The 24,638-nt window shown below is 48.4% G+C and overlaps 1 protein-coding gene across 1 annotated transcript; it reads right to left on the bottom strand.

The window, feature by feature from the left end:
- Positions 1-202: 202 nt before the first annotated feature.
- On the bottom strand, positions 203-23,252 carry GP9 (glycoprotein IX platelet). Its single transcript, XM_075320634.1, has 2 exons — positions 23,211-23,252; positions 203-1,806 (listed from the first exon to the last, which is right to left on the bottom strand). Exon 2 carries the CDS (start codon positions 1,798-1,800, stop codon positions 1,183-1,185), a length of 618 nt encoding a protein of 205 aa, XP_075176749.1. The 5' UTR covers positions 1,801-1,806; positions 23,211-23,252; the 3' UTR covers positions 203-1,182.
- Between the last annotated feature and the right edge of the window lie 1,386 nt (positions 23,253-24,638).

Here is a 24,638-nt window from a genome sequence, read left to right as displayed (position 1 = left end):
CTTCTAAGCGAAGTTGTTTCAGTGAGCTCCTGGGGACCTACTGAAAGTTCTCCAACAAGGCCTCCCACCTACCACTACCATTGATAACGCCCTTAGGCCCTTGTAGGAATAAGGGTCCAGCTCCTTAGTCGTGTACAACCCCAGTTACAAATGTTTGTCTAAAGGAATAATAACTCGTCACCAGTCAATAAAATCCATCTTTTTTTATTGTAGCAGGTAAACAAAGTGTACAGTGGCGGGGAGGCGTTGTAAGCAGTGATTAACGACCCCAGTTATAATTACCAACTATACAGTAAAAACAATTAGGCTCAATTTATATTTATTTATTCCCAATTTTGAGCTGACTGTTTAATTTTACAATTTCAGCCTCTAAGTATTGCATGATAGGGGTTTTTACCTGAGATGCACCTGTTTTTTTGCATTTTTTGCCTGGTGTGTACTGTTAGGGTAAACTCTTAACCAGAGATCACTTGTTGCCTACTGCCTCGCCTAATTGGTGTGGATCGAGTGCATGCTTGGAAAATGACATCAGACACACAGTCAGATATTCATCTTTCCTCGGTCAGAGGTGGCTCAGAACTGCCTGATTTATTAAAGAGCATGCCTTTATATAACCTAGGAAAGGGGCATGGTCGGCTCTACAGTGAGCATACTTGGATGTGTCCATTGGTCAGTGGTTTGAACAATGTGTTAGTCCATGAGCTGATTGGTGGGCGTCATCGTAGGCGAGTCTATGACTTCATTGGATGGATCCATGGTGATGGTGATGGAGGGACGTCATCTGGTGGATCCATGCTGATGGTAGAGTCTGTGATGTCATCGGTGGCCATCTTAGTTATACCTGAAAAACTGGCTCATGTAAGGCAAATTAACACATTTCCCACAATCCCTTGTCAAGAGGTTAATCAAGTATTTGATGTAATGGCTCTCCTCAACAGTATCATTTATTGTTAACAAAACTAAAATGCTTTTGGATAAATGGATAAAGCTGTAGTATTCAGCGTCTTGCGGGTTTGGCTCTCATCCTTTGTGTCCGGGTCTCATCCTTTGTGTCCGGCTCTCATCCTTTGTCTCCAGCTCTCATCCTTTGTGTCCGGCTCTCATCCTTTGTGTCCGGCTCTCATCCTTCGTGTCCGGCTCTCATCCTTCGTGTCCGGATCCATCATTGCAGCTGGACTTGTATTATTTTGACTTGTAGCTTTCATTTGCGGCCTTCATGTGACGAGAGCTGGTAGTGACTGCGACACGACAGGCCAGCTTTCTGGACATTCTGACCACATAAGACATTAAAATCAGGACCAACACTGCGAGGCCGATCATATACAGATCTCGGATAAAGAACTTTCTACACTTAGTTGGCCATGTTCTTCCACATGGAGGCATATCATTACCGGTGAGGGTCTGGAAGGGCTTCATTGATACTGTGTTTGGTGTTGCACATCTCGTGTTTGCCAGGTTCCTCTGATCAGCTACGGAGTCAAACCAGCTTTTGAAATACAGAATTTGGCAATCACAATTCCAAGGATTTCCAGACACATCAACTTCTTGGAGGCTGACCAAGTGATCAAGAGCTCCCGGAGGCACCGATCTGATTAGGTTATTTTGCAAATAAAGCTGTACAGTGATCAGCGGGAGATCTGGCAAGTCTCTGAGATGCCTCGAGCTGCAGTTAACGATTAGTCCCCTCGTCTTCAACGGCAAACAGCTGCAAGATGTCGGGCATGAATCAATGCTGCAATTACCAAACTGGAGCAACACAATCAGCTGCATGGCCAGAGAGACTTTCCACCACCGCGCCATTTATGTCTGGAAGACAAAACACATTATAAAGACGATGATAGTATATACAGTATATACAGTAGGTAGAATGAAGTATTCCTAGAAATCATATAGATCGGAAAATGCAGAATAATTGTATTATTAGAAATAGTTTACATTATTCCAGGGGGGAAAATAAGGATTTTATCCTCTGCTGATTTTGCAGTTTTCCCATCTACACAGAATGGAGAGATCTGTAATATTTATCATAGGAAACTTAAAATCCAGAGAATCCCATAGTATGATTTATAAATAATTATTTTTATTGCAGGAAATAAGTATCTGATACAATAAAAAAAACAGAACTTAGTATTTGGTGAAACCTTTGTTTGCAGTTACAGAGATCGGATGTTTCCGGTAGTTCTTGACCAGGTTTGCACACATTGCAACAGGGGTTTCAGTCCACTCCTCCATACAGATCTTCTCCAGATCTTTCAGGTCACTCCTCCATACAGATCTTTTCCTGATCTTTCAGGTCACTCCTCCATACAGATCTTCTCCAGATCTTTCAGGTCACTGCTCCATACAGATCTTCTCCAGATCTTTCAGGTCACTGCTCCATACAGATCTTCTCCAGATCTTTCAGGTCACTCCTCCATACAGATCTTCTCCAGATCTTTCAGGTCACTGCTCCATACAGATCTTCTCCAGATCTTTCAGGTCACTCCTCCATACAGATCTTCTCCAGATCTTTCAGGTCACTCCTCCATACAGATCTTCTCCAGATCTTTCAGGTCACTCCTCCATACAGATCTTCTCCAGATCTTTCAGGTCACTGCTCCATACAGATCTTCTCCAGATCCTTCAGGTCACTCCTCCATACAGATCTTCTCCAGATCTTTCAGGTCACTCCTCCATACAGATCTTCTCCAGATCTTTCAGGTCACTCCTCCATACAGATCTTCTCCAGATCTTTCAGGTCACTCCTCCATACAGATCTTCTCCAGATCTTTCAGGTCACTGCTCCATACAGATCTTCTCCAGATCCTTCAGGTCACTCCTCCATACAGATCTTCTCCAGATCCTTCAGGTCACTCCTCCATACAGATCTTCTCCAGATCTTTCAGGTCACTCCTCCATACAGATCTTCTCCAGATCCTTCAGGTCACTCCTCCATACAGATCTTTTCCTGATCTTTCAGGTCACTCCTCCATACAGATCTTTTCCTGATCTTTCAGGTCACTCCTCCATACATATCTTCTCCAGATCTTTCAGGGCACTCCTCCATACATATCTTCTCCAGATCTTTCAGGGCACTCCTCCATACAGATCTTCTCCAGATCTTTCAGGTCACTCCTCCATACAGATCTTCTCCAGATCTTTCAGGTCACTCCTCCATACAGATCTTCTCCAGATCTTTCAGGTCACTCCTCCATACAGATCTTCTCCAGATCTTTCAGGTCACTCCTCCATACAGATCTTCTCCAGATCTTTCAGGTCACTCCTCCATATAGATCTTCTCCAGATCTTTCAGGTCACTCCTCCATACAGATCTTCTCCAGATCTTTCAAGTCACTCCTCCATACAGATCTTCTCCTGATCTTTCAGGTCACTCCTCCATACAGATCTTCTCCAGATCTTTCAGGTCACTCCTCCATATAGATCTTCTCCAGATTTTTCAGGTCACTCCTCCATATAGATCTTCTCCAGATTTTTCAGGTCACTCCTCCATACAGATCTTCTCCAGATCTTTCAGGTCACTCCTCCATACAGATCTTCTCCAGATCTTTCAGGTCACTCCTCCATACAGATCTTCTCCAGATCTTTCAAGTCACTCCTCCATACAGATCTTCTCCAGATCTTTCAGGTCACTCCTCCATACAGATCTTCTCCAGATCTTTCAGGTCACTCCTCCATATAGATCTTCTCCAGATCTTTCAGGTCACTCCTCCATACAGATCTTCTCCAGATCTTTCAGGTCACTCCTCCATACAGATCTTCTCCAGATCTTTCAAGTCACTCCTCCATACAGATCTTCTCCTGATCTTTCAGGTCACTCCTCCATACAGATCTTCTCCTGATCTTTCAGGTCACTCCTCCATACAGATCTTCTCCAGATCTTTCAGGTCACTCCATACAGATCTTCTCCTGATCTTTCAGGTCACTCCTCCATACAGATCTTCTCCTGATCTTTCAGGTCACTCCTCCATACAGATCTTCTCCAGATCTTTCAGGTCACTCCTCCATCCAGATCTTGGATTTGTAGGAATCTCGCGCGGTCTACGCTTCTTCTCTTTGGCAGTAATCTGACATGCGGTTCAGGTTTCTAATCCTCAGTTTGTTGGTTTCTCCTGCGGAGACACTGAGTTTTCTGTGCAGATTTTCCCTATAAAGTTACATTAGATGCAGAAAATCTGCAGGTAAAAACCGCACGTGTGTTTTTATTGTATGTCCGCTGTGGAGATGCATCTGTCGCACCCCTGGGCAGCCGGGCTGCTCGGATCCGGACGGTTCGTGGCTCGAGGGGTTCCGGATCTGGAGGCACCGTCGACCAGTTTTAAATGTCCTGCTGAATTCTGTCCTGGTATATAACCCTGCTTACTGAAGTGAAATGTCTGCTCCCCTCTCCTGCTGAATTCTCTGTCCTGGTATATAACTCTGCTTACTGTGACTTATGCTATGTCATCTTTACATTATGCTTAATACTCACTGATGTGTGACTGTATCTTCATCTTTGTAAATCTTATCTGATGGTGAAAGGTGTGATTCTGTGTAGACTGGAGTCCAGGCGGGTGTCAAAAGTGTCCTGTTCCTTTTGATTCCTTAATCATCTCCTGGTGTGATCAGCATTTGTTAATTTTCCTTTACAAGCTGAGCACCCACAATCCCCCTTACCTATTACTCTAGTCTGCCCTATATATCTGGGGCTTTAAGGGGTGCACGCGTGTGGGGTGCTGCATGCGTGCCATCGTTGCGAAGTGCTGCACAGTTATTTCAACAGCAGTTAGTCAGGGCAGGAGGCAGCAGGTAAACTACTCTTTGACACCTTCTGCTTCAACCATGACCATTATTTTTATCTCTATTATCCTATATGCCTTTACATTCCACCTTCACTGCCCTGTCCCCCTCCAACACCACTCATCCACATCAGTCCCTCTCTCCTCCCCTCTCCTATGTACAGCTCCCACTTTCACACGCCCTGTGCCCCCTCCAACACCACTCATCCACATCAGTCCCTCTGTCCTCTCCTCTCCTATGTACAGCTCCCACATTCACCGCCCTGCCCCCCTCCATCACCACTCATCCACATCAGCCCCTCTCTCCTCCCCTCTCCTATGTACGGCTCCCACTTTCACCACCCTGTCCCCCTCCAACACCACTCATCCACATCAGCCCCTCTCTCCTCCCCTCTCCTATGTACGGCTCCCACTTTCACCGCCCTGTGCCCCCTCCAACACCACTCATCCACATCAGTCCCTCTCTCCTCCCCTCTCCTATGTACAGCTCCCACTTTCACCACCCTGTCCCCCTCCAACACCACTCATCCACATCAGTCCCTCTCTCCTCCCCTCTCCTATGTACAGCTCCCACTTTCACCACCCTGTCCCCCTCCAACACCACTCATCCACATCAGTCCCTCTCTCCTCCCCTCTCCTATGTACGGCTCCCACTTTCACCGCCCTGTCCCCCCTCCAACACCACTCATCCACATCAGTCCCTCTCTCCTCCCCTCTCCTATGTACAGCTCCCACTTTCACCACCCTGTCCCCCTCCAACACCACTCATCCACATCAGCCCCTCTCTCCTCCCCTCTCCTATGTACAGCTCCCACTTTCACCGCCCTGTGCCCCCTCCAACACCACTCATCCACATCAGTCCCTCTGTCCTCTCCTCTCCTATGTACAGCTCCCACATTCACCGCCCTGTCCCCCTCCATCACCACTCATCCACATCAGCCCCTCTCTCCTCCCCTCTCCTATGTACAGCTCCCACTTTCACCACCCTGTCCCCCTCCAACACCACTCATCCACATCAGTCCCTCTCTCCTCCCCTCTCCTATGTACGGCTCCCACATTCACCGCCCTGTCCCCCCTCCAACACCACTCATCCACATCAGTCCCTCTCTCCTCCCATCTCCTATGTACAGCTCCCACTTTCACCACCCTGTCCCCCTCCAACACCACTCATCCACATCAGCCCCTCTCTCCTCCCATCTCCTATGTACAGCTCCCACTTTCACCACCCTGTCCCCCTCCAACACCACTCATCCACATCAGTCCCTCTCTCCTCCCATCTCCTATGTACAGCTCCCACTTTCACCACCCTGTCCCCCTCCAACACCACTCATCCACATCAGTCCCTCTCTCCTCCCCTCTCCTATGTACAGCTCCCACTTTCACCGCCCTGTGCCCCCTCCATCACCACTCATCCACATCAGTCCCTCTCTCCTCCCCTCTCCTATGTACAGCTCCCACCTTCACTGCCCTGTCCCCTCCAACACCACTGATCCACATCAGTCCCTCTTTCCTCTCCTCTCCTATGTACAGCTCCCACTTTCACCACCCTGTCCCCCTCCAACACCACTCATCCACATCAGTCCCTCTCTCCTCCCCTCTCCTATGTACAGCTCCCACTTTCACCACCCTGTCCCCCTCCAACACCACTCATCCACATCAGCCCCTCTCTCCTCCCCTCTCCTATGTACAGCTCCCACTTTCACCGCCCTGTGCCCCCTCCAACACCACTCATCCACATCAGTCCCTCTGTCCTCTCCTCTCCTATGTACAGCTCCCACATTCACCGCCCTGTCCCCCTCCATCACCACTCATCCACATCAGCCCCTCTCTCCTCCCCTCTCCTATGTACGGCTCCCACTTTCACCGCCCTGTCCCCCCTCCAACACCACTCATCCACATCAGTCCCTCTCTCCTCTCCTCTCCTATGTACGGCTCCCACTTTCACCGCCCTGTGCCCCCTCCATCACCACTCATCCACATCAGCCCCTCTCTCCTCACCTCTCCTATGTACGGCTCCCACATTCACCGCCCCATCCCCCCTCCATCACCACTCATCCACATCAGCCCCTCTCTCCTCCCCTCTCCTATGTACGGCTCCCACTTTCACCGCCCTGTCCCCCCTCCAACACCACTCATCCACATCAGTCCCTCTCTCCTCTCCTCTCCTATGTACGGCTCCCACTTTCACCGCCCTGTGCCCCCTCCATCACCACTCATCCACATCAGCCCCTCTCTCCTCACCTCTCCTATGTACGGCTCCCACATTCACCGCCCCATCCCCCCTCCATCACCACTCATCCACATCAGCCCCTCTCTCCTCCCCTCTCCTATGTACGGCTCCCACTTTCACCGCCCTGTCCCCCCTCCAACACCACTCATCCACATCAGTCCCTCTCTCCTCTCCTATGTACGGCTCCCAGGCTCTTTTCACCTATCTGATTAATCTCAATCCTTCATGCTCCAGGGTCTGGCAGAAAAATCCATGCCACAAGTCCAAAAAACATCTGATCTTTCTCCTTCTACTGCTACTTCTTTCAGGTGATATCTCTCCTAATCCCGGTCCACCCCATGCCAACTTTACCCCCTCCCCCACCTCCCATATAAACCCTTATAATCTTATTAACATTTAGTTGTACACCCTAACTCCCCTCTTTTAATTGTGCTCTCTGGAATCCACGGTCTGTATATAACAAGCTTCCTTACATCCACAACCTCTTTCTCAATAACTCTCTTAATCTGCTAGCCCTCACTGAAACCTGGATTCAGGATTCTGACACTGCTTCCCCTGCTGCCATCTCTCACGGTGGTTTACACTTTTCCCATTTTCCAAGACCTGAGAATAGACATGGTGGTGGAGTCTGTTTACTCCTGTCCCCTCAATGCACTTTCCAGGTCATCCCCCCCGCTCCATCACTCTCATTCCCATCCTTTGAGGTCCACACCATCAGGCTCTTCCCCTCAGAGTAGTTGTCATATACCGTCCCCATGGCTTACCCATCCAGTTCCTTGACCACTTTTCAGCCTGGCTGCCACACTTCATGTCCTCAGAATTACCAACCCTCATCCTAGGAGAATTCAACATACTCATGACCAGCCCCTCCTCCCCATCTGCATCCCAGCTTCTATCTCTCACCACCTCTCCTGGCCTCTCACAGCTCTCATCCTCTGAGACACATGAAGATGGTAACACTCTTGACCTGGTCTTTATCCGCCTCTGCTCAATCTCTCACTTTTACAACTCACCTCTTCCCCTCTCTGACCACAACATCCTCTCCTTCAAGCTCACAATCCCTTGTCCACCACCGCACACTCCCACCTATCACACATTCAGACACCTACAGGCCATTGACTCTCAGACACTTACAAACTCCTTACACTCATCACTGTCCCCCATCTCCTCACTTTCCTGTTCTGATCTGGCTGTAAAGCACTACAATGACACACTCAGAAGTACCCTAGACCAAGCAGCACCCCTCACCCTAAGCACCTCCAAACACAGAGTAAAACAGCCATGGCTCACATCACAAACTCGATTTCTCCAGCGATGCTCTAGGAGTGCCGAACGCCTATGGAGGAAATCCCGCAACTTCATCCACTACAAGTTCATGTTAAGGACCTACAACTCTTCCCTTCATCTCGCCAAACAGACCTACTTAACCACCCTTATCTCCTCACTATCCAACAATCCAAAAAAGCTCTTTGACACCTTCCACTTCTCCTCAGTCCCAAAGCACAGACCCCCATCACAGACCTTCATGCTGATGATCTGGCCTCGATTTTCACAGAGAAAATAGAAAACATCCGCCAAGAGATCAGCTCCCAGCCACCAAGCGTTGTGAATCCCATCCCTCCCCATATCCCATCCAGCTCACTTTCCACATTTGACCCAGTCACAGAGGAGGAAGTCTCCAGGCTCCTCTCCTCATCTCGTCCTACCACATGTCCTACTGATCCCTTCCCCTCACACCTACTCCAGTCCCTCTCTCCGGTTGTCACCACTCACCTAACTAAAATCTTCAATCTCTCTCTCTCTTCTGGTATCTTCCCCTCCTCCCTCAAACACTCCATTACTCCATTATTAAAAAAAACCTTCTCTTGATCCATCCTGCACAAGCAACTACAGACCAGTCTCCAATCTCCCCTTCATCTCCAAACTCTTGGAGCGCCTGGTCTACTCTCGCCTCACCCGCTACCTGTCCTCTCACTCTCTTCTAGATCCTTTACAGTCTGGCTTCCGCCCTTTACACTCAACAGAAACTGCCCTTTGTCAAAGTGACCAATGACCTATTGATAGCAAAACGTAACGGTGACCACTCTCTGCTTATTCTTCTTGACCTTTCTGCAGCCTTCGACACTGTTGACCACCATCTCCTTCTCTCTTTGCTCCATTCTATCGGCCTAAAGGACACTGTGCTCTCCTGGTTCTCTTCCTATCTTTCTGGCCGCTCATTCAGTGTATCATTTGCTGGCTCCACATCTTCTCCTCTTCCTCTCACTGTTGGGGTCCCTCAAGGTTCAGTCCTTGGCCCTCTTCATTTCTCCCTCTACACTGCCCCAATTGGACTGACCATCAGCAGATTTGGCTTTCAGTACCATCTTTATGCTGATGACACACCGCTATACACCTCCTCCCCTGAGCTCACCCCCGCTGTACTACAGAACACAAGTGACTGCCTGACTGCAGTTTGCAATGTCATGTCTGCTCTATCTGAAACTTAACCTTTCAAAAACTGAACTTCTTCTTTTCCCTCCATCTCCCAACCTTCCTAAACCTCACATCTCCCTCTCTGTGTGTGGCACAACGATAAGTCCTAGGCCGCAGGCCCGCTGTCTGGGGGTTATACTTGACACCGATCTCTCCTTCACCCCCCACATACAATCTCTTGCCCGCTCCTGCCGCTTGCACCTCAAGAACATCTCTAGAATCCGCCCCTTTCTCACAATGGAAACGACAAAAACCCTCACTGTTGCCATGATCCACTCTCGCCTGGACTACTGTAAAGCTGGGTTCACACATAGCGACAACGACATTGTTGTTATGTCACCATTTTCTGTGACGTAACAGCGACCTTGTAAGTCTCTGTTATGATCGCTGCTTAGCTGTCAAACACAGCGACGCAGCAGCGATCATAACGACGCTACATGTGCAGAGAGCAGGGAGCCGCGCACACTGCTTAGCGCTGGCTCCTTGCTCTCCTAGCTACAGTATACATCGGGTTAATTACCCGATGTGTCCTGCAGCTACATGTGCAGAGAGCAGGAGCCGGCACTAGCAGCAAGGGCGGAGGCTGGTAACGAAGGTAAATATCGGGTAACCAGGGAAAGGTCTTCCCTTGGTTACCCGATGTTTACAGTGGTTACAGCTTACCGTAGCTGCCAGATGCCGGCTCCTGCTCTCTGCTCGCTTCATTTCGTCGCTCTCTCGCTGTCACACACAGCGATGTGCGCTTCACAGCGGGAGAGCGACGACGAAAAAATGAAGCAGGACATTCAGCAACGACCGGCGACCTCACAGCAGGGGCCAGCTCGTTGCTGGATGTCACACACAGCGACAGCGACAGAAAATGGTGACATAGCAGCGACGTCGTTGTCGTCGTCGCTGTGTGTGATACCACCTTTACTCTCTATTAATTGGTCTCCCCCTAACTAGACTCTCTCCTCTACAGTCCATCCTTAATGCAGCAGCCAGGGTCACCTATCTGGCTAACCGCTACTCGGATGCCTCTGCTCTGTGCCAGCCATTGCACTGGCTGCCCATATATCACAGGATCCAATTCACACTGCTTGTTCTCACCCACAAAGCTCTCCACAGTGCGGCACCCCCTACATCTCCACCCTCCTCTCTATCACCACATAGCTCTCCACAGTGCAGCACCCCCTACATCTCCACCCTCCTCTCTATCACCACAAAGCTCTCCACAGTGCAGCACCCCCTACATCTCCACCCTCCTCTCTATCACCACATAGCTCTCCACAGTGCAGCACCCCCTACATCTCCACCCTCCTCTCTATCACCACAAAGCTCTCCACAGTGCAGCACCCCCTACATCTCCACCCTCCTCTCTATCACCACAAAGCTCTCCACAGTGCAGCACCCCCTACATCTCCACCCTCCTCTCTATCACCACAAATCTCTCCACAGGGCGGCAGCCCTACATCTCCACCCTCCTCTCTGTCTATCACCACAAAGCTCTCCACAGTGCAGCACCCCCTACATCTCCACCCTCCTCTCTGTCACCCCACTCATTCTCTACGCTCTGCAAAATGACTTTCGACTAACATCCACACTACTCCGAACCTCCCACTCCCGGATCTAAGACTTCTTCCGAGCTGCACCAACCCTCTGGAACGCTCTACCCCAAGAAGTTAGGACGAATCACAACTTACGCAGCTTTAGACGCACCCTAAAAACGCATCTTTTTAGGGCGGCCTATCACACTCCCTAATCAAATCCAAATCACATAGTCCCTCTACAACTTCTCACAACATAACTCCACGTCAAACTCCATGGCACCCAAATGCATCTCAAAGATCTGGCCAATTGGTCCAGGCAGCCATTATCTATCCCCCATTTCCTTGAGATGGCTGGATTGTCACTGTAAATAAGCACTTGTACCTTGCCCCTCCCCCCATCTCATTGTAGATTGTAAGCTCTCACGAGAAGGGTTGCCTTTTTTCCCTCTAAATATTGTATTTTCTATAACTGTTACTTGTTTGTATATGATCCTCCTGAATTGTAAAGCGCTGCGGAATATGTTGGCGCTATAGAAATAAAGATTATTATTATTAGTACTAAATAAAAAGTAAAGAAAAATAAATTAAAAAAAATATTGTCTGACTACGCCACTCGCAGTTTGCGGCCAGGGATGGTAGGGCCGCCTCTGCGGGTTCCCGCTGGGGATAATGGATGGGGCCAGCGTGGATGGTGGAGCCCTCCGCGAGCAGGGCTTTTCCCCAGGGGTAGGTGAGGGGTTAATGTGAAGGCGCAGGGCAATAAATCAGTCCAGACAGGGAGTGCAGTTTGGTTGTCTTTACTTACTACTGGGTTCGCACCCTGGTGACGTGCTGGATCCCAGGTGCGCCCGAGTCCTCTACAACTGTGCCAGCCAACCCGGTGCGACTCTCTCACCGATGCACTCTGGTGTATTTGTCGTCCTCCCTGGCGTGGAGCTCCTGGAGGTCCGTCTGTGTCTGGGTCCTGTCGCAGGCAGCTTGGACTATTTAAGGGAATATGTCCCTTTGCTGCTGTTGCCTCGGACGTTAGTGGTGGTAGATGAGTCCTGAAAACCCACCCGCCTGGCAGAGTTAACGGATGGCTTGAAGTCCTGGTCTATTCTGGGATCTGCACCCCGTGCGTGCAAAGTACTGTGAGCCCTGGATTTCTACTCCCACAGGATTCCTCTGTCCCTGGAGCTTGCTCTCTCGGTTTCGAGCTACTTTCTCCTCTGAGTGGTTGATCCTTGTACTCAGGTCTTGGCGGGGTCTTTGCTACTTTCACTGTGTCTCAAGATTTCGTTGTCTGTCAGGACACCTTTCCTTTTACTACCGCTCACTTCTGACTCCTCTCCTCTCAGGTCCTTTCTCCTTCTCTCTGTCTTCCGCTGACTAGCCGCACTTCCCAGGTCCCTCTCTCCTCCCCCAGGCCTGGTCCCTCCTTTCCAAGTTGGCTGCCTGTTAGCTCACAGTGCCCAGCCCTGTCACCTGGTTGTAAGGGGGGTCTCCCGCCCTAGTTGTGAGTGCATGTGTCCTGGTGTGCTAGTGTGTGTAGTGACTGGCACCGTCATGTAGGACCCGAGCTGTTACAGTGATGTTACCTCATTTTGTGACACCTGGTTACCGCAGGGGGCATCACACATCAAATACGCGACCTGCACATAAATATATCAATAAAGTTGTGTAAAAGCCAAATACCAGAAAGTATAAAAACAAAGCAGCTGTACAGCATAACGCACCGACAAGGGACAAAAACAGCAGCAGCAAAACACGAGAAAAACACAATAAAAAATGCAAGTGACCTCGTTTACATAATAGGTGCAGAAATTCTGCAAAAATCCAAAACTCCCCAAAATCTGCGTGTGGGACGGAGCCGTAAGCACAGTGCGGAAATCTCCGCCCACATCTGCAGTAAGGACTGACATCCGGCGGATGCGTCTTTTCTCTACGTCATCTCTTCCGTTGCCGCTGTTGTATTTCCCTGTGGTTTTCTGCAGATTTAGATGGAACTTTTGCCGCATTTCTGTTTCATTTCTGCTTTGTTTCTGCTTTGTGTTTCTTGGTGCAGCCAGAGGTTTGAACCGTGTAGATGTTGCGGCTTGTGATGGACTCGTTCGTCAGACACGGACGGCTGCTGATGGCGACTCGTCATGCTGGTGCCTGTAGTGCTCTGAGGATCTGCCGCCTCTGATCACCAGCACATTTATCAGCCTGGCCTCGGCGCTGGCCGGCCGCTCCTTCACTGGCTCCACTTTCCGTCACATTATTCCGGCTTCTCCCGGCAGTGAATTACCCTCAGTACGTTATCACCCCGCAGTAACACATTATCGCTGTACATCGGATTTTAGCTGCTGACTTGTCTCATTTTCCGCTTCAGTATCAATTCTCCATCTGAGGATCCTGATTTATCCACCTGCCCGTACAGATATCGCCACTTTGTGCCAAGTTCAGTGGCCGCAAAGAAAGTGGAAAAAATCTATCATGTATGATCACGCTGCCGGCGAGCCGCCATCAGACCGGTCATTACTGAGCAGATATCAGAGCGGGAGGTTTTCACCCTCTATAGAGCGGTCACCTCCGGTTGCACAATGCAGGATTTCCAGGACCTCATACTGATGCCACGTGTTTTGCCAGGTTGTAATGTGTTTATTAAAATATACTTTACTAACTGCTTAGATTTCACTCCACGCCAGGTGTATAGCGCATGCGATGGCTCTGTGCTCAGGAAGCGGCCGGCTGGCTAGGAGACCAGGTGTATGGAGCCTGCGGTGGCTCTGTGTTTAGGAAGTGGCCGGCTGGCTAGGAGGCCAGGTGTATGGAGCCTGCGGTGACTCTGTGCTCAGGAAGCGGCCGGCTGGCTAGGAGGCCAGGTGTATGGAGCCTGCGGTGACTCTGTGCTCAGGAAGCGGCCGGCTGGCTAGGAGGCCAGGTGTATGGAGCCTGCGGTGGCTCTGTGTTTAGGAAGTGGCCGGCTGGCTAGGAGGCCAGGTGTAAGGAGCCTGCGGTGGCTCTGTGTTTAGGAAGCGGCCGGCTGGCTAGGAGGCCAGGTGTAAGGAGCCTGTGGCCGCTTTGTGTGACCTTCTGAGGATCTGGACTGTCAGGCATCAGTGTGTGGAGCCAGACACAGATCCTGGTCAGTGATTCCAGTAAGGCCTACAACACACATCCGTGTCTCCGGTACCTGTTTGGTACGTTTTTGCACTTACCGGAGACACGTTGACCAATGTTGCCCTATGGTAGATGGCACACACACGTAAAATCACACGGAACGTGTGTCCATGTGGTAAGTACGTGTGTGCGTTTTCCCACACGGCCGACATGTCCGTTTTTGGCAGTCAGCACGCAGGCACGGACCCGCTAAAGTCAATGGGTCCGTGCCTGCACGGACGGCACTGGTAGCATGTCCGTGTTCAGCACGTACCGTCCGTGTGCGTTTTTAAACGAGCGATGTCGGGGTTTTTTTTTGTTAAATGTCAGTCTACTTACCTTATTTTCTGTTGTTCTCAGTCATCATCCCTTTGGCGCTCGGTCTGTATCTTCCCCTGTCGCATACTCACCGATCCCCGATCATCAGCGCGGCGAAGAACAGCTGTGCCAAAGATACGCGGCTTCAATTAATTTGAAAATGCCGGCCGCTCATTAATCAATCTACTATCCCCTGCTTCCCCTGCCCACAGGCGCCTATGATTGGTTGTAGTTAGACACGCCCACACACTGAGTGACAGCTGTCTCACTGCACCCAATCACAGCCGCTGGTGGGCGGGTATATACTGTGCAGTAAAATAAATAATTAATTAATTAAAAAAAAACTTAGTGCGGTCCCCCCAATTTTGATACCAGCCAGGGTAAAGCCATACGGCTGAAGGCTGGTATTCTCAGGATGGGGAGCTCCACGTTATGGGGAGCCCCGCAGCCTAAAAATATCAGCCAGCAGCCGCTCAGAATTGCCGCATCCATTAGATGCAACAGTTCTGGGACTCTACCCGGCTCTTCCCGATTTGCCCTGGTGCGTTGGCAATCGGGGTAATACGGAGTTAATGGCAGCAGCTCATAGCTGCCACTAAGTCCTAGATTAATCATTGCAGGCATCTATGAGACACCCCCAATGCTTAACCTGTAATTTAAAGTTAATAAACACACACAACGAAAAATCCTTTATTTGCAATAAAAAACACTAACAAATTCCCTCGTTCACCACTTTATTAAGCCCCAAAAACCCATCCATGACCGGCGTAATCCACGGAGGTCCCGCGTCGCTTCCAGCTCTGCTACATGAAGGTGACAAGAGCTGCAGAAGAACACCGCCGCTCCTGTCAGCTTCACGCAGCAACTGAGGTGAGTAGCGCGATCAGCGATGATGACACTCAGGTCACTCGCGGCCACCGCTGGATCCTCCACCTGTGACAGCAAGTTGCCCGAGTGACAGTGATGAAGTCACAGGTGAGTTGCGGTCTCGGGGGGAGGATCCAGCTAGCCGCGGATAGCATGAGTGACAGCAGCGCTAATCGCGCTGCTCAATTCAGTCACTCAGGGGATTAGCGGTCACCGGTGAGTCCTTCACGGGTGACCGCTAATCAGTACGTGACACAGACAGAGCTGCGGGATGATAATGAAGTCGGGTACAGTTCACCCGAGTTCATTCTCATCGTGCAACTCTGTCTGCTGTCAGCCGACATGTATCAACGACATTGAGCATCACACACGGATCATTTCACAAGGACATTACACATACGCATACACAGCCATTCCACACGCACACACGGCAAGCATACGCCATCACACGGATGTCATACATACCGGAGAAACGCCCATAAAAAATGGAACATGGACCCGAAAAATGGAACGGGAGACACGTACGTTTTTTTTATGCGGAAATGTGTTTTAGACCTAAGGCAGTTTCCTAATCGTCAGTGCTGACAGGAGTAAGCGAGTGTAGCCGCCATAGCTTCAAAGAGGTAACCTCACAAAAGGGAGTCATATACTGGCCGAGGTCAGTGAGTGGACACTGCGGCACCTCCACTGGGATACTGATATGAGGGATTGTATCTGAAGCCATGCGGCGTACCCGCAGATGAAGCAGACTGTAGGTCATATACGTTTCTGTAAAGCCGAAGGAAGGCTCATGTTTTGCTCCTGTGTAAAGGGGTGACAGGAGCCCCTTTAATCTCTCCTGGCCTTGTTGATGTAAGGGATATATAGGGTACTGGTTAAGTAACAGAATGCAATGGCTGGGTTGGGGTGTAATTTCGCCATCCACCACAAGATAGCACAGTACCCCCATAGTTCGGTTGGGGGGAAGTGGATGAGCCCGGCAGAGAGTAGAAATAGGATGAGGTGTCATTCAGGAGGGAGTAGTGAAGAAGGCAAGGTTGAGAGAGGCTGTGCAGACTGAGTGGGAGAGACTCCGGTTCCAGAGGAATAGAAGGCTGCTTCTGTGGCTTGAGGACTGCCGTGGAAAACGACAGACGCAGAAAGAGTGAGGCTAAGTCCTATGGACCACCACTGTGTGGTGATTGCTGAGGGACTCCTGAAGTGGGGATCAGCATGGCCGAAATGTCCAAACCCGCAGGGAGAAGGGCTGGAAATCCAGGAAACCAGTAGGGATCTCTGGCAGCTATGATAGTGGGGATCATGAAGGAATGTATGTCTCGCCCGGTGAAGAAATTGTGCCTTTCCTCTGGAAAAGAAGATGTACTTAAAGTTATTAAAGACCAAATGTTGGATTAAAACCGGCAGTCTGTCTCTGATTTAGTGGGACAAGGAACTACACTAAAGGTAACAAGAACGCGGTATCTAGATCAGGCCCTACGCTAAATTCAGTATTCAACCAATTCCTGTTTCATGGAGAAAGAGACGGTCAGGGGCGCGACTACTCTTTCGGCCCTAGGTGGAACCCCTGGCGCCTCCTTCACCTGAAAGATGGTTTACTGGTTTATGAAACCAACTGGACTGTTTAAATAGAAACTGTTCCTGTGCACCTCAATCTAGTAGGCAAGCGAGTATCCCCCGTTACATTCAGTGAGTGCAGCCTCACAGAAGAAACAACTCCAAGCCAAAGTGTGGAAACGGCACAGAAAAGCAAAGTATATCATGCATTTCATACTTTACCACGGACCGCTCACATGTAGTTACAGTGGATTTTTTTTTTGGTCATCAAAGAAAAACCCTAAACAGCATTGTTTGCAAAAAGCGCAATGTGTAAAACTACTCTAGTGGAGCAAATGGAAGGATGTTGTCCTGAATTTGAGCTCCGTGTGGAGAAAATATGGGGTTAAACTCTGGATGTTCACAGCACGAAATGTCGCCAGTCTGTAAATTAATGTCAGTAACGCGGTAACTTTAATGCCGTATCCGGCTACGATCATTTCCATTGGGAAAATCCAAAGAGAAATTAAATATTAAAACTGAAACGTAATTGTGGAAATGTCGCAATTAGGTTTCTGCATCACAGACGTTAAGAAACAAGAGAAGCCAAGAGCGGCGGGTTATGGCGGCTGTACGTGTGCCGCCATCGGGGGCAGCACCTGCACTACAATCATTTATGAAAAATAGGTTTATACTTGGATGAGGATTTTACCGTTTCCATCTAGACCGGACGTATCAATAATTGTACAAAATAAGACGGACAATATGTTCATTATAGCGGAGACTCTTTACTAATTCGTTACATTAAGGGGTACTCCCATCTCCAAGATCCTATCCCAATATGTAGTACATGTAATAATATTAGCAAATACAGCCAATTAGAAATGTAGTGTAGCCCTACTGATTGTCTGTTACCTCATGTGCAGGGCATTGCAGCATAGGTATCCATGGTTACCACAATGAGCAACTAACTCACTATATTAGTGCATGTAACCATGGATACCCGAGCTGCAATGCCCTGCACATGAGGTAAGAGACATAGCTAATCAGGAGAACTATACTACATTTCTAATTGGAGACATTTGCTAATGTTATTATTATACCTACTACATATTGGGAGAGGTTCTTGGAGATGGCAGTACCCTTTGAAGATTTTTTTGGGCTGATGATTGTTTGTGTTTTATCTCATTTTCATTCTCCATGCTACCGTGCATAAAAAAAATCTGAAAATGTCTGATTTCACACTGGCCAAAATGCTTGAAAGCTGTTTACTCACCAACATTTATCACCTATTGACAAGAAGGTTATAGATAATTGTGGGGTCTGGTGTACAGTTAGGTCCAGAAATCTTTGGCCAGTGACACAATTTTGGCGAGTTGGGCTCTGCATGCCACCACATTGGATTTGAAATGAAACCTCTACAACAGAATTCAAGTGCAGATTGTAACGTTTAATTTGAAGGTTTGAACAAAAATATCTGATAGAAATTGTAGGAATTGTCACATTTCTTTACAAACACTCCACATTTTAGGAGGTCAAAAGTAATTGGACAAATAAACCAAACCCAAACAAAATATTTTTATTTTCAATATTTTGTTGCGAATCCTTTGGAGGCAATCACTGCCTTAAGTCTGGAACCCATGGACATCACCAAACGCTGGGTTTCCTCCTTCTTAATGCTTTGCCAGGCCTTTACAGCCGCAGCCTTCAGGTCTTGCTTGTTTGTGGGTCTTTCTGTCTTAAGTCTGGATTTGAGCAAGTGAAATGCATGCTCAATTGGGTTAAGATCTGGTGATTGACTTGGCCATTGCAGAATGTTCCACTTTTTGCACTCATGAACTCCTGGGTAGCTTTGGCTGTATGCTTGGGGTCATTGTCCATCTGTACTATGAAGCGCCGTCCGATCAACTTTGCGGCATTTGGCTGAATCTGGGCTGAAAGTATATCCCGGTACACTTCAGAATTCATCCGGCTACTCTTGTCTGCTGTTATGTCATCAATAAACACAAGTGACCCAGTGCCATTGAAAGCCATGCATGCCCATGCCATCACGTTGCCTCCACCATGTTTTACAGAGGATGTGGTGTGCCTTGGATCATGTGCCGTTCCCTTTCTTCTCCAGTCTTTTTTCTTCCCATCATTCTGGTACAGGTTGATCTTTGTCTCATCTGTCCATAGAATACTTTTCCAGAACTGAGCTGGCTTCATGAGGTGTTTTTCAGCAAATGTAACTCTGGCCTGTCTATTTTTGGAATTGATGAATGGTTTGCATCTAGATGTGAACCCTTTGTATTTACTTTCATGGAGTCTTCTCTTTACTGGTGACTTAGAGACAGATACACCTACTTCACTGAGAGTGTTCTGGACTTCAGTTGATGTTGTGAACGGGTTCTTCTTCACCAAAGAAAGTATGCGGCGATCATCCACCACTGTTGTCATCCGTGGACGCCCAGGCCCTTTTGAGTTCCCAAGCTCACCAGTCAATTCCTTTTTTCTCAGAATGTACCCGACTGTTGATTTTGCTACTCCAAGCATGTCTGCTATCTCTCTGATGGATTTTTTCTTTTTTTTCAGCCTCAGGATGTTCTGCTTCACCTCAATTGAGAGTTCCTTAGACCGCATGTTGTCTGGTCACAGCAACAGCTTCCAAATGCAAAACCACACACCTGTAATCAACCCCAGACCTTTTAACTACTTCATTGATTACAGGTTAACGAGGGAGACACCTTCAGAGTTAATTGCAGCCCTTAGAGTCCCTTGTCCAATTACTTTTGGTCCCTTGAAAAAGAGGAGGTTATGCATTACAGAGCTATGAATCCTAAACCCTTTCTCCGATTTGGATGTGAATACTCTCATATTGCAGCTGGGAGTGTGCACTTTCAGCCCATATTATATATAGAATTGTATTTCTGAACATGTTTTTGTAAACAGCTAAAATAACAAAACTTGTGTCACTGTCCAAATATTTCTGGCCCTGACTGTATGTCTTCTAGATAATTATGGGGTCTGGGATATGTCATATAGATAATTGTGGGGTCTGGGGTAGGACTTATAGATGATTGTGGGGTCTGGAATATGTCATATAGATGATTGTGGGGTCTGGAATATGTCATATAGATGATTGTGGGGTCTGGTGTATGTCACATAGATAATTGTGGGGTCTGGGGTAGGACTTATAAATGATTGTGGGGTCTGGGGTAGGACTTTATATCTGGGTATTGGGGACACAGTGGCAGTATCACCCTTCATTTTGTCATTGCTGTTGCTGTTTTATGATCTCATTGCTTTCTCTATCCTGCCCCATACATTGCAGTGACCCCGAGACAGACAGCACTGTGCCGCCATTACTATGTGCGCAGGGTGTATGGTGGTCGCCCCATACAGTCATTCTCTGGGCATCGCCCTTTTGGACAGCCATTTCTCCCATCCCGGGATTGGTGGGATTGGTGGGGTGACTTATTTTTTGCAGCATTAGTTGAATTTTTTAATAATATTTTTGGCTTCATATAATTTATTGATAATCTTTATTTTTCACTAAGGAGGACGATTGTCTATTGGGCGGATGGGAAGTGTCGGCCGCTGTTTATTGAGTATTTTTGCATTAGTCACGGCGCGGGTTGATTATTTTCTATCTTTATTATATGTTTTCCAATCATTTGTAGATTTTAAAAAAACAAAAGACACTTTTGTAAAATAAACCCACAGTGGATCCCGCAGAGTGATCGCCTCTATAATAGTGAAGTCCATTATTAGGACGCCCCGTGTGAAGCCGCCGTCTGACATAACACGAGGCCATTACTGATACTACAAACGACTCCGGGAGCAAACGAGGCGACTATCCAAAACCATTCACACCATAAGAAGCGATTAAGAATGAACCTCATTAAAAGAGGTAAAAGATCGAAGAAAAGCGAAGAAAATAAGAAACAGAAGGTGAAGAAACCAGACTGAGAAGATCGTGGTGTCTCCACCGCTGACCGCCGATCCTAATGTTATAAATGAATCTTTCCAAATTTGCAGGTTCATTTCTAGATGAATTATTGTTTATGACCCTGAGATTCACATTTACAAAAACCAGAGGAACTAAGAAAGGACGGAGCAAAATCCATCTAGGAAACTATATCCTGTGTATACACTGTGTGCAGAATTATTTGGCAGATGAGTGTTGTGGTCACATGATACTTTTATACATGTCGTCCTACTCCAAGCTGTATAGTGAGAGCCAACTACCAATGAAGTAACGCCGGTGATGTGCCTCTCTGTAATGAGGAGGGGTGCGGTGTAATGAGGAGGGGTGCGGTGTAATGAGGAGGGGTGCGGTGTAATGAGGAGGGGTGCGGTGTAATGAGGGGGGGTGCGGTGTAATGAGGAGGGGTGCGGTGTAATGAGGAGGGGTGCGGTGTAATGAGGAGGGGTGCGGTGTAATGAGGAGGGGTGCGGTGTAATGACACAACACCCTGTATAAGGGGGGCTTAATTATTAGGCAACTTCCTTTCCTTTGGCAAAATAGGTCAGAAGAGAGATGTGACGGGCTCTGAAAAGTCCATATTGTGAGATGTCTTGCAGAGGGATGCAGCGGTCTTGAAATTGCCAAACTTTTGAAGCGTGATCACCGAACAATCAAGCGTTTCAATGCAAATAGCCAACAGGGTCGCAAGACGCGTGCTGGGCCAAAAAGACGCAAAATAACTGCCCATGAATTGAGGAAAATCAAGCGTGAAGCTGCCAAGATGCCATTTGCCACCAGTTTGGCCATATTTCAGAGCTGCAACGTTACTGGAGTATCAAAAAGCACAAGGTGCGCCATACTCGGGGACAGGCCAAGGTAAGGAAGGCTGAAAACCACCACCTCTGACCAAGAGACATAAGATAAAACCTCAAGACTGGGCCAAGAAATATCTGAAGACTGATTCTTCACAGGTTTTATGGACTGATGAAATGAGAGTGACTCTTGATGGGGCAGATGGATGGGCCAGAGGCTGGATCAGTAAAGGGCAGAGAGCTCCACTCCGACTCAGACGCCAGCAAGGTGGAGGTGGGCACTGGTATGGGCTGGGATCAGCAAAGATCAACTTGTGGGACCTTTCCGGGTTGAGGATGGAGTGAAGCTCAACTTCCAGACCTACTGCCAGTTTCTGGAAGACAACTTCTTCAAGCAGTGGTACAGGAAGAAGTCGCTATCGATCAAGAAAAACATGATTTTCATGCAGGACAATGCTCCATCACATGCATCCAACTACTCCACAGCGTGGCTGGCCAGTAAAGGTCTAAAAGATGAAAAATAATGACATGGCCCCCTTGTTCCCCTGATCTGAACCCCATAGAGAACCTGTGGTCCCTCATAAAATGTGAGATCTACAGTGAGGGAAAACAGTCCACCTCTGGGAGCAGTGTTTGGAGGCTGTGGTGGCTGGAGGCTGTGGTGGCTGGGGGCTGTGGTAGCTGGGGGCTGTGGTGGCTGGGGGCTGCGGTGGCTGGAGTCTGCGGTGGCTGCTGCACGCAATGTTGATGGTAAACAGATCAAGCAATGACAGAATCTATGGATGGAGGCTGCTGAGTGTCATCAGAAAGAAAGGGGGCGATATTGGGCACTCATTTTTGGGGTTTTGTTTTTGCATGTCAGAAATGTTTATTTCTATATTTTGTGCAGTTATATTGGTTTCCTGGTGACAATAAACAAGTGAGATGGGAATAGATTTGGTTTTTATTAAGTTGCCTAATAATTCTGCACAGTAATAGTCACCTGCACAAACAGATCCTCCTAAGAAGCCAAATCTAAAACCCCTCCAACTGCCAAAATATTAACCCCTCCAACTGCCAAAATATTAAGCTTCGATATTTATGAGTCTTTTGGGTGATTGAGAACATAGTTGTTGATCAATAATAAAAAAATCCTCTAAAATACAACTTGCCTAATAATTCTGCACACGGTGTGTATATGTGGCATGGTAATGGTGGCGTGTGCTCGCTGTCGCACAGATACACGTATAATTGCAGATTATTTCCGTTTTTCTCTGATCTGTTTCCACCATCAGGCGGGTATTTATCTCAGTGACGGGGTCACGCGTCTCTAAATGCTGAATATTACATTTCGCAGCCGATATTCCGGGTCTCGGCCACTAAAGTCATTTACATAATGAAACATGAATCATTGTGCGTCTCTTCCTCATCATCGCAGGGGCTGGGATTTCATGGGAATTGTCATTTTTTGCTCCCTGCGAGTCCCCGCAGTTACACCGGGCAGATAACTGGATATCCCATTCTGTAACCGTCATCTAATAAACAGAGTAATGAGGAGGACGGAGCAATCCCAGGCGCAGATGATGGCGGATCCGATCGCACCGCGCCTTGTCTTACCTTTGCTGGATGCTGCTGCTCGGGGCCAGTAATGATGGAAGATGTACGACTCAATGACTCCAATACTGAAGACTTATCTAATGGTGAAAGCACCAGGAAGGAAACACAAAGTCCTGGAAGCGTCCGTCATCAGCGGCTGATCTGTATATATGACAGCGGTGACTGGCAGGACGACATTCTGCTTTTGTCTTATTGTATTTTTAGAAGCGCAGAATACCATACACATATCAGTCTGCGGCAGATACCCAGCATACGTCCGCTGATATCTGACCATCAAAACCTGCCAACACACGACTGTCAGAAAGCAAGTTATTCAAAGGGTTAATCCATAAACAACATTTATCACCTCTTTATAGTGACGATAACCAATGTAGAGTCTCACCCCCTGACCCCACTAGTCACAAGAGAGGCGATTACACGGGCCAGGCTTACCCTTTGCTAAGTATGTGGGTGTGGACCCATTGCCCTACGGGCCAGGCTTACCCTATGCCATGCATACAGATGTATGCCAGGGGCCAGGCTTAGGTTATGCCATGCATATGGATGTATGCCAGGGGCCAGGCTTAGGTTATGCCATGCATACGGATGTATGCCAGGGGCCAGGCTTAGGTTATGCCATGCATATGGATGTATGCCAGGGGCCAGGCTTAGGTTATGCCATGCATATGGATGTATGCCAGGGGCCAGGCTTAGGTTATGCCATGCATACGGATGTATGCCAGGGGCCAGGCTTAGGTTATGCCATGCATACGGATGTATGCCAGGGGCCAGGCTTAGGTTATGCCATGCATATGGATGTATGCCAGGGGCCAGGCTTAGGTTATGCCATGCATATGGATGTATGCCAGGGGCCAGGCTTAGGTTATGCCATGCATATGGATGTATGCCAGGGGCCAGGCTTAGGTTATGCCATGCATACGGATGTATGCCAGGGGCCAGGCTTAGGTTATGCCATGCATACGGATGTATGCCAGGGGCCAGGCTTAGGTTATGCCATGCATACGGATGTATGCCAGGGGCCAGGCTTAGGTTATGCCATGCATACAGATGTATGCCAGGGGCCAGGCTTAGGTTATGCCATGCATATGGATGTATGCCAGGGGCCAGGCTTAGGTTATGCCATGCATACGGATGTATACCAGGGGCCAGGCTTACCCGAGCTACCTCCTTGTCTCTAGTCTGAACTGCAGCTACCGCAGGAGAAACTTTCCTATAACATCATTGTAACGCCCCTGTAAACGGGTCGTTACAGGGTATTAAATGTTACCCCATTTTTCCCGGGCAGGAGGAAGAAGGGTCCCCACAACACACACTAACATCACACTGGCAGGAAGGAGTTAACAGCTTTTGCAGCATGTAGTTTTGAGTCCATGACTCATCCCGTCTCCTTAATGAGCAGGTGGCTGGACACAGGCAGGTCGCCATGAC

This window comes from Anomaloglossus baeobatrachus, chromosome 8 (assembly GCF_048569485.1).
Source record: "Anomaloglossus baeobatrachus isolate aAnoBae1 chromosome 8, aAnoBae1.hap1, whole genome shotgun sequence".
Taxonomy (NCBI): domain Eukaryota; kingdom Metazoa; phylum Chordata; class Amphibia; order Anura; family Aromobatidae; genus Anomaloglossus; species Anomaloglossus baeobatrachus.
The sequence above is the reverse complement of the archived record's forward strand: the minus strand, read 5'-3'. Positions and strand labels throughout refer to the sequence as shown.